The sequence below is a fragment of the Ursus americanus genome, chromosome 18 (genome assembly GCF_024610735.1).
Source record: "Ursus americanus isolate L20-20 chromosome 18, mUrsAme1.1.p, whole genome shotgun sequence".
NCBI classification, from domain to species: domain Eukaryota; kingdom Metazoa; phylum Chordata; class Mammalia; order Carnivora; family Ursidae; genus Ursus; species Ursus americanus.
In genome coordinates this window covers 47,895,395-47,910,393 of record NC_142144.1, presented here as the reverse complement: position 1 = coordinate 47,910,393, position 14,999 = coordinate 47,895,395, and the positions used below count along the sequence as shown (strand labels likewise).

The following is a 14,999-nucleotide window of genomic DNA, read 5'->3' as shown; positions in this document are numbered from 1 at the left end:
CGAGCCCCACATCAGGCTCTTCTGCTGGGAGCCTGCTCTTTCTCTCCCACTCCCCCTGCTTGTGTTCCCTCTCTCGCTGGCTGTCTCTATCTCTGTCAAATAAATAAATAAAATCTCTAAAAAAAAAAAAAAAGAAGAAGCAATATAGTATGGCAATATGGAAAAATTTACAGAATAAAATATGAAGAGAAAAAAGTATACAAAATAGAATGAGCACAATAATTACAGCTTAAAAATGTATATCCATGTTAAAAAAAGAAAAACACCTAAGATACTGAATTTTTAAACTAGGTAATATTTTCCTTTGCTCTAAAGTTTCATATACAATATGCACAGTTTTAAAATATCTTATTCAGAAGTTATCTGGCTTTAAAATGAAAAGAGGACACGAAGGGGTTTTGAGGTAGGCATGGATTACGGCCACTGAATGAAGGTACACTGATGACATTTGTTCAAGAAGAAAGGAATTTTCATTTTCTGTGAGGGGGAGGGGGAGTTAGGGGCGAAAGACAGCTCAAGGGAGGGGCAGAAGGAGAGGGAGAGAAAGTATCTTAAGCAGACTCCACACCCAGTGCAGAGCCCTGAGCGGGGCTAGGTCTCATGACCCTGACATCATGACCGAAGCCAAAACCAAGAGTCAGATGCCTAACCAACTATGCCACTCAGGTGTCCCTGGGATTTTCATTTTCTAACTGTCAATGTATTACTTACTGCGCATTTTCTTGATACTTTTGGGTAATGCAGTCTTCTCTTTGTAAAACATGGAAAAATCTATTACGTGCGACATGGCATCTGGCAATGCATTTGTGCATATCCTGTGGCTTTACATTAAATGTCTCTGTAAAACGTATAGAAGATGCTACATGGAAAACAAGATCATAGAAAATATCAAATATCTTATATCGAAAATTTTAAATTTATTAATTTTAAGAGATTAATAACTCATACAACTAACAACTCCTTAAAAACTGGTATGCTACATAAACAGACACAACTAATTTTAACAAAAGCAAGAAAGCCTATTTTTAAGTACGCAACTAAAAAAGGGTATCTGAGGTTGAGTTGTTTTACATAATTAAAAACTTTGAGTGTCTATCGGCCTCAAATAATTCTTATTATCACAGCTTGATATATCCATGAACAAATACATTGTTATACATGAGCAACTTCTTAACAGGATCTTTTTACAACGAAGGAAGAAAATGAATTAAAAGAGATGAGGTGAGATCACAACACCTCCTTTGCTGCCATGAGTTTATTTTTCTATCTAGTAAGACCAACAGGACAACCAAATAAAATCAGTCTCCATTTCTCAAAAAATTCTTGGCTATGTTACTAATGATCAAAGCAGACCATGAGAACAATCCATCCAAACATTTCATAGTCCACATTTTTAGCTGTAATAAATCCTACTTTAAGATGGCTCAATACAATAAAGACGGATATTCAGAAAACAGGGACCACTCCACTGTACCTAACATTACTAATCCAAGTCCTAGGGTTACCCCAAAGAAACCACAAATTCTAAATATTTAACTGGGGATAAGTTCACTGAATGTAGAAGTCATCTAGACACTAAACATGTTGATCAGAATTGCTTTGAATCAGAAATAGGAAATAGGACAACCCATGCTTAGAAGCCTTATGCACAACAAACTCTTGTTAAATCCAAACATACATATTTCATATAAAATACTTTGGGCTGCCTGTAATTGGAGTAGACCACCTATGAAAGGAAAAATTGGTAACAATGCTTACACTGCATGAAATTTTAAATATGCAAATACTTATACAGCAAGATCACATGTATAAGTCTTTAAAAATCATGCATAGAATATAAACTGGAAAAAAGGTTTACATATCACATCACAGAGAAAGGATAGTAATAAATAAGAGCTCCTACATATGAAAAAAGGCAATAACAGGAGAAAAATGGACAACAATTATGAATATAGAGTACAAAAAGAATACAAGTTCATCTTAAACATATGAAACAATTTTCAATCTAACTAAATAAGAGAAATACAAATTAAAACCACCCTGAGATTCCACTTTAACCTATCAGACTAAAAGATAAAAATGTCTGACCACACACAATGGTGTTTGAGCCTTTGGGAAAACAGAAAGTCTCCATACACTAGTGATAGAGGTATAAATTGTCCAATCTCTACAGAAAATACTCTGATAATAACTAGCAAATTACAATGCACAATTCCTTTGACCAAGCAGTCTTCAGGAATTACATACAAACACACACACACCATATATATGTATATATGTATATGGTGTGTGTGCATGTGTATATATGTCTCTGTGTGTGTATATATATACATGTAATGTGTATGTGTGTACACATATATGTATATATACTTGAACACACAAAATCATATATATCTAAAGCTTGTCACTGTAACATTGTATTTGGGGGGGGGAAAGGTGGGGAGAAGCCAAATGTTGGTCAACAGAAGACTGGTTAAAAAAACGTATTATGGTATATCCATTCAAATATGCAGTTCTAAAGACAGAGAATAAAGAAGCTCTATGAACTGATAGGAGATTATCTCCGATATATACTGTTCTGTGAAAAACACAAGATTCAAAACCCAATGTATGTCACCATTTAGGGTTTAAAAAAAAGAATATATATATATTCTTGATTACTTGATTACACTGGTTGCTTCTAATTTAACTTAGCCCTCTGGCTAGTTTTGTGAGGTCAGCAAGTTAGGAATGCTTTCCGTGATATTAAAGGGTTGTTTTTGTTTTGATTTTTTGAAACCCACAGAGAGGTATATGTGAAAGAGATCCTGTATAGTCCACAAAGCCTAAAATATTTACTATCTGGCCTTATATAGAAAATGTTTCCCAACCCCTGTACTAAAACATAATAAAATTATCTGAATAGTTACTTACATTCATTAGAGGCTTTTAAACTACAGTTCCAGTAGAATATTAACTATTACCCTGTGAGGTGATTTAATGTTTTTATCTTATCTTGCTTTATTAAAATCTCTTTATGACTTACAAATTATGAAAAACAATTAAAAATTTAAAACTCAAAACAAAAAAATTCCTACTAAAAATTTAACTTACTTTTAGAATGGGTTTTTATATATTTTATTGCAACAAATCTTGCAAAATGATACATCAGATGAATAAACTTAGGACCACCAGGAGAAAGAAACAGTGACCCAACAACTTGAGGAAAGCTCCCTCCACATTCCACCTATGGAAAAAAGAAATAAGATAATTTGAAGACCTAATCAATAATAACCTTATCAGTAATAACCATAATTCCGGGGTGCCCCAGTTGCACAGTTGGTTAGGCGTCTCTTGGTTTCGGCTGAGGTCACCATCTCAGGGTCATGAGATCAAGCCCCGCTTCTGGCTCTGAGCTCAGCACAAAGTCTGCTTAGAATATCTTTCTCCCTCTCCCTCTGCTCCCCTCAACCCACGCCTCACAAGTGCTCTCTCTCAAATAAATAATAAATCTTTTAAAAATAATAATAATAATAATAATAGCCATAATTCCTATTACGTAGAATTATTCCATTTGAACCAGAAGTTGAATATTTGAATCTTTCTAAATTCTTGGTGGACTTGGTCACAAAAAATAATTATAATACAAAGCCACAATTATTGATACTATATGGGGACACACGCTAAAGTAATCTATCATCAAAAAAGTTTCCTTTAAACAAAAACTATGACATAAACTCCCAGGAACTCAGAAACCTATTTCTAATGCATCATAGGCAGCAAAGCTGGTTTCCTAGAAATATGCAGAATCCTAACCAACAACCATCAAAAATATTACTGTAACAAATATTTCCTTGCTATTATACTGTTAGCATAAAAGCATTAAAAAACTTTCACCTCCAAAAACTTGATGTACGCTTATACTTCAATAAAGCCAAAAATAAAATTTAATGTAGTTTTTAACTTCTTTAAGTTTACATCTCCCAGAAAGAGAATACTTACAGAAATCTTTTTTAACCATTCATAGCAATGTTTCCGGAATTCAGTGTCACTCTTTTGGTCAAATGGAGGCCAACAAAGCCTTAAAAACAGATATAAAAGCATTAGAATTATGAACAAAAAGAACTCAGCAAAATTTTTAAACATTAAGCTTCTGTCCTATACTAGAAACATTAATGCTAAATGAACCAAGGCTAATATTTGCAGATTTCAACTAAAGGAGGATGCTAACCTGTGAGAAATTGGGTCTTTTTCTTTATAAATTACTGTAAAATTGAGTTGTTTACCACAAATCATCAGTGTATACATATGTTAAATGAAGGACTGAATAACCATTAAAATTACTACAAATCAGCTAAAGAAGACAACACTCTCAATGAATTCATGGACTAACGCAAAAAGATGGTATAAATAAATTAGTATGTTAAGCTCGAGAGAAAAAAAAAAGAGACAGAGAGAGAGAGAGAGAGAGAGAAACATAAATGGTTGCACAGGAAGAGCACAGAAGGAATAACATGAGAGCTTTGGACTCCTAGAAATAACCCATATCATAGTCAGTGTGTGCTACTGTTTTGTGGATAAACAATATATAAAATTATTAAAAAGAAAAGTTTGCCTCTGTTTTAGTCAAAAATAATAGACTTAAAATTTACCTATTGCTTTCCCCTGCTAAATTTTTATCCTGAAGCATAGTTATTTGTTTAGGCCCCCATTTTTTAATATTTCTATGTCACAACATACATTCTATAGTCATATAAAAACTTAAGTATGCATCGAAAAAAAGGACTAAAGGACTGGAATGTCAACAGCGATATTTTCTGGTTGGTGATTTGAGGAATGATGTTTACCTCCTTCTTTACATGTTTCTGTATTTCCTGAATTACTTAATATGAACTGTATTTTGTTTATAATCAGAAAAAGGGAAAAAAATTAGAAAATCTATTTTTATTTGGGAAGAGTAAGTCCTATAGCTTAATGATAGAGATTTACAAAAAAGATGTTTTAAATATACATGTTCTTCTGGTCACTCATAGCTTTAACTGGACACAAAATATTAAGACTAAAATATCAAAAATAACAATGCCTAATCAATGCATTTACTTGTTGCTTTTTTTTTTTTTTTTAAAGAGACAGAAAGCACGAGTGGGGGGAAGGGCAGAGGGAGAAGGAAAGAATCCTCAAGCAGACCCTGTGCTTTTCTACTTAAGAGGATAATAGCACAATATAAATATTAAAATAAATTTTAACACTTTTTCTGGTAGTAGAAGCCCAAATCACATGCAAAATAACTTGGAACCACAGTTCAGTGGTATTCATGTTTTTACCTCCTTCTTAAACTATTTAATATTCAACAGTATCTAACATTAGACTAAACTTAATAGGAATGATTTTCACCTACAGCACTTGACACTTTTATATATCACTGACAAAAATAATAAGGATTTAGAGAGACCTAAAAGGTAAAAATAGACAAAACAAGTAACACTGCCTATAGGAAAAGGAGTAAGGCAGAGGATAAACAGCAAAAAAAAAAAAAAAAAAAAAGTAAGGTAAAACTATATAGATAGATTGGTACCGATTAACTGTTTTGCCTTGTAATTGTGACTAAGAAGAATGTTAGGAACTCATTTTATAAAACAAAAGACTTACCTATGAAATAATCAATGATTTTAAAATATATGATTTTAAGATAAGTACCAAAGAAAAATCACTCAGATTTACAAAGGTTAAGCACTAAATTTGCAGGACTCAAACCTGACTTTTGTGACAGCCATTCATATTTGTGAAAGGCCAAAGTTGAAATTCTGGCTTATATCAGAGCATACTCCCTTTTCAAATTTGAGAATGACTCCTCATAAAAAGAAAATAAAATAACTCGACTCACTTGAAAACTTCTTTGGTGAGAGACTGGTCCAGCGTTTGAAACAAAAAATAAGAAACGATTTGAAAGGCATCACGGTTCAACTTGTCAAACATGTTCCTAGTAGTTTAAAAAGAAATAAAAGCGGGGGAAAAAAAGGAAAATGGTTAATAAAACTAAACAGCATCAAAAGCTGTGTAAGAGTTTAACACAAATTCATATTTTTCATTCTCTTCAAGAGAATTCAAATTAATTTTTTATTCATGTACATTTTTATAAGTCATTAAGAAAACCAATATGCTTTTATTTTCTGATTCTGATAATACTGATCAAATAGAAAACTGGTAGAACTTCCCTTATTGCAATGAGAATATTCCACAAAAAGAAAACGAAAACCTAATTAGGTAGTAGAGAGAAAACCGTGGCCTATGATATGCTGAAGAGATATAAACCAACATTTATCGAATAACAATAAAAATAGCTACCAATAGTTTATCATTTCCCAGGTATTATTTTAAGCCTTTTACAGGCAGTAACTCATCTAATCTTCACCACAATCATGAAAGCTAGCTGCTTTATCCTTGGGTTAATTCTAATGACATCAGATTGTAGTTTAATTATTCTCATCATACAGATGAGAAATTTTTAAATTTGGAGAGGTTAGATAAATTGCCAAAACTATCCAAAATCATAAAATTGGGAAGTGGAAGAGCAGTGATATGACATACGTCATCTGACTCCAGAGTCCCGGGTCTTTACCATTTAACCCCAGGACCACCCTTATATAATGTAGTTCTAGCAAGTCTTTTAAAGTTTTGATTGTCCTGATCTTCCTAACTAATCAAGACAAGCCTAGAAAAAACATAATTATGTTAAAAAATAACAACAACAAACTAAACCTTATAAGAAATGCCACAAGGCTATTAAGGAAGCCAGAGTTAACATAAGGGCAGTTTGGCAGCCACTGGGCCAGAGTCATCAGCCACTGCTCTAAGATGGATGTCCACTCCTCACACCCCCGTCCAGAACCCTGGTGTCCAGTAAGACACAGAGAATTCAGGCTTCAGGGAGTGCGAGAGCCAGGAAGAGGAGAGCTCTCTGAACTTCAGCTATAGCAACAACCTGCTGATGACAAGGATCCACCTCCGGTATCATGTTCTGCTGCACGGCGCACCTGCAGGATTTTAAGCGACACTTTGGCAATTCCCAAGGTAAAACAACTTGGCACAGAGGTATAGTCACCATTTTTCAAAGTCCTGGCAGTGAAGTATGAGTAGTAGGGGAAATGAAAAAAAAAAAAAAAAGCAATTTAAGTTCTCTGGATAAATGAAAAGGGGATAAAAATGGAGCACATATTCCAAAAGAAGTTAAAGTTTACGCTCAAGAAGGAAACGAAATAACCTGTCAAAGTTATCAGATAAAAAATTATAAGTGCCTTCCCCCATCACTCTAGTATAAAAAGGTCATCCGCATGGGTGCAAAAGAATAGTTCACCACTGGAGCATCAAAAGAAGTTAAAACCAAGGGGCGCTGGGGTGGCTCAGTTGAGTGTCTGCCTTCAGCTCATGGCATGATCCCAGGGTCCTGGGATAGAGCCCCATGTCGGGCTCCCTGTCCCACTCCCTCTGCTTGTGTTCCCTCTCTGTCAAATTAAGAAATAAAATCTTAGGGGTGCCTGGGTGGCTCAGTTGTTAAACATCTGCCTTCAGCTTGCCGCGTGATCTCAGAATCCTGGGATCGAGCCCCACATTGGGCTCCCTGCTCCGCTGGGAGCCTGCTTCTTCCTCTCCTACTCCCCCTGCTTGTGTTCCCTCTCTCGCTGGCTGTCTCTCTCTGTCAAATAAAAAGAAGAAAAAAAGAAAGAAAGAAAATCTTTAAAAAAAAAAAAAGTTAAAAACAAAAGAACCAAATAACTATAAAGGAAAGGTCTCAGAAGAAACTAAGGACATTATCAAAAAGGGGGGGCTCATTAGAAAATAATAGAATATATCTAAGGATATTCTCTCTATAGAAAATATTTTTAACACTTAGAACAGCGATCTGAGATATTTCCATGTTTGGTACATTTTCAACAATTATCTGTAGGATATCTCAACTGGGTGAGTCCTTATTTTCAGACTCTAAAAAGAAACTGACTTAGGAGTTAGGCAATTACAAAAGGAGCAGTGACGCACTGCATGCACAACAAATACAGGGGAGTACTCCCTTGAACAGATAAAGCTTTGTCCTCGAGTTGAAAAAAAAGAGTTAAGATTAAAGTTCCCATGCTTATCCATACGTCAGACAACTCTTGTCCTTGAAATGTTTCTATTCCTCAACAAACACATAGGAAGTTCCTTCCTTCTTATCATCTCTCAAACCTGATATTTTTTCACATAGTATCCTGTTGTCTTCACTTTGACACTTATTATAATTTTTAATAAGATCTTTGTTGAAGGTTTGTTCACCTGCTAGACTGAAATTCTGCAAGAGGAAAGTTTGTTTCTATTCAGTTCACCACTGCATACCCGTATCATATATAAGTGAATTAAAAAATCTATTAAAAAATTTTAAGTAAATTTGACAGTATATTCATGCCTAAAGCATTTTAAAGAGGACACCTGTTTCAAAATGATAGATCCCTCCTAACAACCCACTGAAATGACTCTAAGGGATAATTTATGACAGTGCTGGGGAGGAGGGAGCCCAGCACTTAACAGATTTTAACTAATTTTCAAAGATAGAAAACAGACTGCAGTTGGAGAGAAAACTCAAGTTGCTGAACACTGGAGAGAAGGAGGCAGTGGCAATGGTAAGCATTCTCAGTGGAAGCCTGGAGAAGCTTCAAGCTTCTCTGCCAGTACAGAGAAAATGGGCAATTAAATCATGTGAAATAACTGGACTATTTATTAATACATAATTATAACCTTATAAATGCTATCCACTGGTTGTCAATTTTTAGAATAGGCTCCTAGACAAAGCACTTCTACATGTAAATAATAGTAACTTCTAAAAAAATAGTTAACTGGTAAAACTTAATTACGGCTCTAACAAAAAACAAACAAAAAAAAAATTACGGCTCTGACCTTTGACAGTAAAACAGCATACATTTGAAAAAAGTCAAGAAGGCAGGGGAGGGCAGGAAAGGGTGGGTGAGCTAATGAGTTATAAATAACAGTTACTTTCATTGTGAAATTACACAGTGGGAAATCAATAGATTCTTTGACACTGATACATCAAGAAATAGACGTCTAAGCACATTATTAAAATGCTGCCACTAGAAGAACTGAAATAACAATCAGAAAAGTCAAAAGATTGAGAACAGGGGCTCCTAGGTGGCGCAGTCGTGAAGCGTCTGCCTTCGGCTCAGGGCGTGATCCCAGCGTTCTGGGATCGTTCTGGGATCGAGCCCCACATCAGGCTCCTCCGCTAGGAGCCTGCTACTTCCTCTCCCACTCCCCCTGCTTGTGTTCCCTCTCTCGCTGGCTGTCTCTCTCTGTCAAACTAATAAATAAAATCTTTAAAAAAATAATAAAAATTAAAAAAAAAAAGACTGAAAACGGGAAATAGCCTATGTATCTCAAATTTCTCTTGGGCTATAGTGGGAAAGATAACACTCCCTAAGTTGCTAAGTTTAGACACAGAAATGCATACAAAGTATCTAGACTTATGATCATAACTATTATATTAGTGACAAAGTAGGGAAGGGATTTTTACTTTCCATCTTAATACCCTTTTCTACTATCTTTTCTGAACTGCGGAATGGCTCAGTTGGCTAATTCATAAAGTAAAAATTATAAACTAGAGAACAACCACTTTGAAAGGCTCCTCGAGTCCTAAAGCGGTTGAACATACTGTTCTCACATCCTTCCACGACGAACTGGCCATCCCTCCCTGGACTTCACAGACCACCCAGCATCACCACTAAAGCAGTATTAAGCTGTCCCTCTAGTCTTGCCCCAACTGCAGACACGACTCCCCTACAAAGCGTTTCCCGCCCGGTTCCGTGATTGATACAGTTTCTGCCACCAGGCAGGCGCCACAAGGCGCATGGGTTTTGTAGCCAGTGCTGGCACACAGTAACCGTTGGACTGCTTGATTCAACACCCTGCGAGGTCCGCGAAAGGGTGGGTCACACCAGCGCCTCGGAGTCCCCCACCCGTCAACCCCGGTTCCTTACACTCCGAGGTGCGTGTGCGACACGATCTTTCCGCAGGCAGCGGTGGCCGGGCCTGGCTCGAAACCGAGCGCCTGCAGATACATCCAGAGATGCTTCTTCTCGAAAGAGGTGACCCAGACTGAGCTCATCTTCGCTGTAGGCAGTATCACTGCAAAAGAAGTAAGCACAGGCCCAAAAGACACAGAGGGCCTTCAGGCTCCCTCCCTACGGGCAGCCTGAGGTAGGAGCGGCCCCTCCACAGCCACCGCCTGTTCCTCTCTCGCCCGGAGCCATGTCGCCTCAAATGGCCGTAAAGTCTCAGGGAAACGAAGCCTTTAACGGTACTACGTACAGCTGCCTAAGCCAAGCCTACAAAAACCAAGACTCCCGCGCTTCCGGAAAAGCGATAAGCACCGGCGCTACCTAGCTTCCGGTGGAGGAGGGACTTCCACGGCCGACTATATTTCCCGCCATGCAATGCACCCTGTTCTCCATCTCTTCCAGTCAGGCCCTGCCGAAAAACTACAAAACCCATAGTGCATTGTGTTGCCAGCGAACTCTTTGCGCTTGCGTAACTTCAAGCATTATCTTGCCGTAGCCCCGTGGCTTCGCGCCTTCTGCTGTTTTGTGTTTGTGGTTCCTTTTGCTCCTATAGGTCGATTTCATCAGATAAAAAATGTAGCTTTAGGACTGTGGCTCCTTGCAGTAGAAAAAGCATTGCACTGGGTTCCATCCTAACCTGTCTCACTAGCTGTGAGATGTAACGACATCTAACCAGTAAGCGCCGAGTCTGTTGTTAGTAAAATCTTGCATGCTCTCAAATGCTGAATGTTCCTTTCCTCTTCAAGCCGTAAAAATCTGGCGCTCCCCTAAGCAAACAGTTTCCCCTGCAGCCCTCTCCACTGACGACTGTTTTCTCTCTCGCACCCCATATACAACAGGATCTGGAAATGGGGTGGGTATCCTACTTATTTTTCATTGCCTCCTCTGGCAACAATCGCCTCCCTAAAACCAGCTCCTTTGAATTTTATGCTTTCACCCACAACTCTTGCTTTTGGAGGTAATGTATTAAGATTGGGTGTTGGACCTCATTTGCAGAAGGTTTAGACTAACTTGTTTCTCCAGCATTCCTCTTGGGATAATTTTTGGTGATTTACATATCCATAGGTGACCTTTCAATGCTCTGGCCTCTCGGTTCCTCTACCTCTTCTCAGCTCTCTGGCCCCTTTCTCTCTTTGCCAGATTTATCTTTGCCAAATCCCTACTAAATCCAGTTTTCTGCCTACCCCACACCTGCAACTTAAACACAATTTATGATGCCTGTTGTCGCTCAAAATTCATGACAACTCAGGGGCGCCTGGGTGGCACAGTGGTTAAGCGTCTGCCTTCGGCTCAGGGCGTGATCCCGGCGTTACGGGATCGAGCCCCACGTCAGAGTCCTCCACTATGAGCCTGCTTCCTCCTCTCCCACTCCCCCTGCTTGTGTTCCCTCTCTCTGGCTGTCTCTATCTCTGTCAAATAAATAAATAAAATCTTTAAAAAAAAAAAATTCATGACAACTCAAATGGCCTCTTAGGCTTGCCCTCTCCTCCCTGTTTTTCCCAAATCTCACTCTCTATACAATTTTACATCTTCTCTTCCCTTACTCCAATACTTCTTTCCCCTCTTCTCAATGTCTTTTGTCCTAGTTAATAGATGCTTCCAAAAAAGACCTATCAACAATTTACCAAACTGCTTATATCTTTGCCCATATAGTCTTCCTCCTCTCTTATTATCTCGGTCAATCAAGGTGTGCCTCCCTAAGATTAGTCCTTTGACTTATTCGATGGGTCATATTCCTTTTCTCCTACTCAAAGAGTTTGCTCCAGCGTTTGTCCCTTATTCTCCCCTGCATCACCAATCTTCCCATAAATATACAAACATGCTATGCTATCTTCCATTGCTTAAAAAATTAAATTCCTTTGACCCAATGCCTTCTAGCTACTACTCCATTTCTTATTACAGAAAAATTTCTCCCGGGACACCTGGGGGCCTCAGTCACTTAAGCATCTGCCTTTGGCTCGGGTCATAATCCCAGGACTCTCGGATGGAGCCCCGCAGGGGACTCCCTGCTCAGCGAGGAGCCTGCTTCTCCCTCTCCCTGCTGCTTCCCCTGCTTGTGCTCCCTCTCTCTCAAATAAATAAATAAAATCTTAAAAGAAATTTCTTCCAAAAGTTTTCTATACCCACCTCACCACTAATAGTAACTTGCTAAGGCCACTTATATTGACTAATGTTCTTTAGTTGCAAGCAGCAAAACTCCTCTGAGGGGGCTTTATTCGATGAGTATCAAGTAGCATAAAAAAGAATGGGAAGGCCAGAGAATAAGGTTCAGAAAATGGCAAATTCATGTGCCACTCTACCCAAGATTTATATGCCAGCAATCCAATTTACATTTTAAAAATAGCTTAATGTATTATTCTAGGTGAATGCCCTTATAACTACCACCAAAGACAAGAAATCAAACTTTTCCAGCCATCCCAGAAACCCCTCATTTCCCAAAAAAAGAACCACCATTCTCACTTTTATAGTAATCACTTCTTCGCTTTGTCTTGTAGTCTCACCAACTAAGCATGGTTCTCTAGGCACTATAGTTCAGTCTTACCCTTTTTATACTTGCCTTGTCTCTTCTTTGGGTTGGTTGTTGATTTTTGTTTTGTTTGTTTTTTTTTTTTTTCAGTCTTTCCCAGATTTGTTTTTTTTTTTTTTTAAATAATATCATTTAATATACAGGCTTTCCTCTATCCTCCCCTACTCCTTTTTTTTTGTACAACTATTCTGTTGAGGAAGTGGGGCTGTTTGACCTAAATAATATCCCTTAGTCTGGGTTTTACTAATGGCATCTTTGCTGCGTTTCCACATCTTCTTCTGTCTCTGTCCTCTGTATTTCCTTCAAATGAGCACCTGGATCCAGAGGATTGATGAGATTCAGGTGTGATCCCTTCGGCAAGTCTAGATGATGGCTGGCGTATGTTGTTTCATCAGGCTGTACATATCTCTATTTATGCCACTGACAGGCATTGATGCTAAATGCCTAGATCTGTTAATTTCCTGGGGATTGCAAAATGCCAAAATTCTAATTTATTATTTGTTATGAACTGAATGTTTGTGCCTCCCTCCCCCCAATTCCTATGTTGAAACCCTACTCCTCAATGTGATGGTATTAGAAGGTGGGGCCTTTGGAAGGTTATTAGGATTAGATGAGGTCGTAAGGGTGGAACCCTCCTGAATAAGATTAATACCCTTAAAAGAGTCCCAAGAGAGCTTGCTTACTCTCTGCTCTTTCCACCATTTGAGGATACAAAGGGAAGTGGAGTCTCTTCGACCTGGAAGGGCCTTCCCCAAAACCCAACCAGGCTGACACCCTGATCTCAAACTTCCAGCCTCCAGAACTGTGTGAAAGAAATGTTTGTTGTGTAAACCACTGAGTCTAAGGTCATTTATTACAGCAGTCCAAACTGACCAAGATACCATTTTTTTTCTTGTTACTAGCAATATCTTTATGATAGACATTTTCCCTCATCTACTATTTAATCTAGTGGTAAAGGTATAAGGAAAGATAGGGCGCCTGGATGGCACGGTCAGTTGGGAGACCAACTCTTGGTTTCTGCTCAGGTCTGATCTCAGGGTTGTGGGATGAAACCCTGTGTCGGGCTGCGCACTCAGTGTGGAGTCCACTTGGGACTCTCTCGCCCCCTCTACCTCCCCCACCCCCCAAAAATAAATAAATAATATATGTTAGTAAATATTAATATATTAATTATATTAAATATATTAATTATATAAAATAAATTATATATTTATTTATTTTATATATATATACACTGTTGATTCTTTCCCTTTGTTTTTTTATTTAAATTTGATTAATTTATATATAATGTATTATTTGTTTCAGGGGTACAGGTCTGATTCATCAGTCTTACACAATACTCAGCGCTCACCACAACACATACCCTCCCCAATGTCCCTGGCCCAGCCACCCCATCCTCCACTCCCCTCCCCTCCAGCAACCCCCAGTCTGTTTCCTAAGATTAAAAGTCTCTTATGGTTTGTCTCCCTCTGGTTTCATTTCATTTTTTCCTCTCTTCCCCTATGATCCTCTCTGCCTTGTTTCTCAAATTCCACGTATCAATGAGTGAGATCATATGATAATTATCTTTCTCTGATTGACTTATTTCGCTTAGCATAATACCCTCTAGTTCCATCCACAATGTTTCAAATGGCAAGATTTCTTTTTTTTTCTTTTGATGGCTGTCTTTCCCTTTATAACAGTTAATTAGTTTACTGTCATCTCCTGAAGGTGACCAATTAAATTGTTTATATGTATGATGGTATATTTGGACATTTAAGAGGGGTCACACTTGATGGGGTTCAATCTATTGCAATTATTATCCTTACTGAAGTTCAAATTGTTCTATCTCTAGTCAACAGGAAACTCTTCAAATTGGTTTCCTAGCCATCTGGAATAGCAAGAAGTTTAAGGATCATCTTATAAATGTACTGCTTCAAACCTGGAATCAGCAATTCCTCCAAGAAGCCCTGATTTCTTTCAGTGGGAAAAGGCATTTCAAAACTACTATTTGGACACTAGGGATGCTCACAACTACTGGGTCAACCATTGTCTCTACAATTTATTTAATACCTATTTAATGTTACTTTATGCCAGGTATTGCTCTAAGCTTTTCACAAATGTTAATTTGTTTATTCTTCATAACAAATGCTTCTATTATGCCCATTTTGCAGAGGAGGAAGTAGAGGTATAGGGAAATTAAGTAACTTGTTTAAAGTCACACAACTAGTAAGTGGCAGAGCCAAGATTTGGAACCCACAGTCTTTACTCATTGTGATATACTTCCTCCTAGTTGACCTATTTTCAATCAGATGCCTATCGCTAGGCTAGGAGAAAGCCAAAAACAAAAACAAAACAAAACAAAAATCCCTGACCTGCAGACCTACTGAGACACCCCCATACGGGGAAGCCAA

General features: G+C 37.9%; 1 protein-coding gene across 1 annotated transcript in view; it reads right to left on the bottom strand.

Moving 5' to 3' along the window:
- HAUS6 (HAUS augmin like complex subunit 6) overlaps nt 1-10,311 on the bottom strand; it is a 40,870-nt gene extending 30,559 nt beyond the window's left edge. The window contains 5 exon segments of the mRNA XM_087869618.1: nt 712-859; nt 3,094-3,226; nt 3,982-4,060; nt 5,864-5,959; nt 9,999-10,311. Of these exon segments, the coding sequence (XP_087725744.1) occupies nt 712-859; nt 3,094-3,226; nt 3,982-4,060; nt 5,864-5,959; nt 9,999-10,126 (584 nt within the window). The 5' untranslated portion in view covers nt 10,127-10,311.
- Between the last annotated feature and the right edge of the window lie 4,688 nt (nt 10,312-14,999).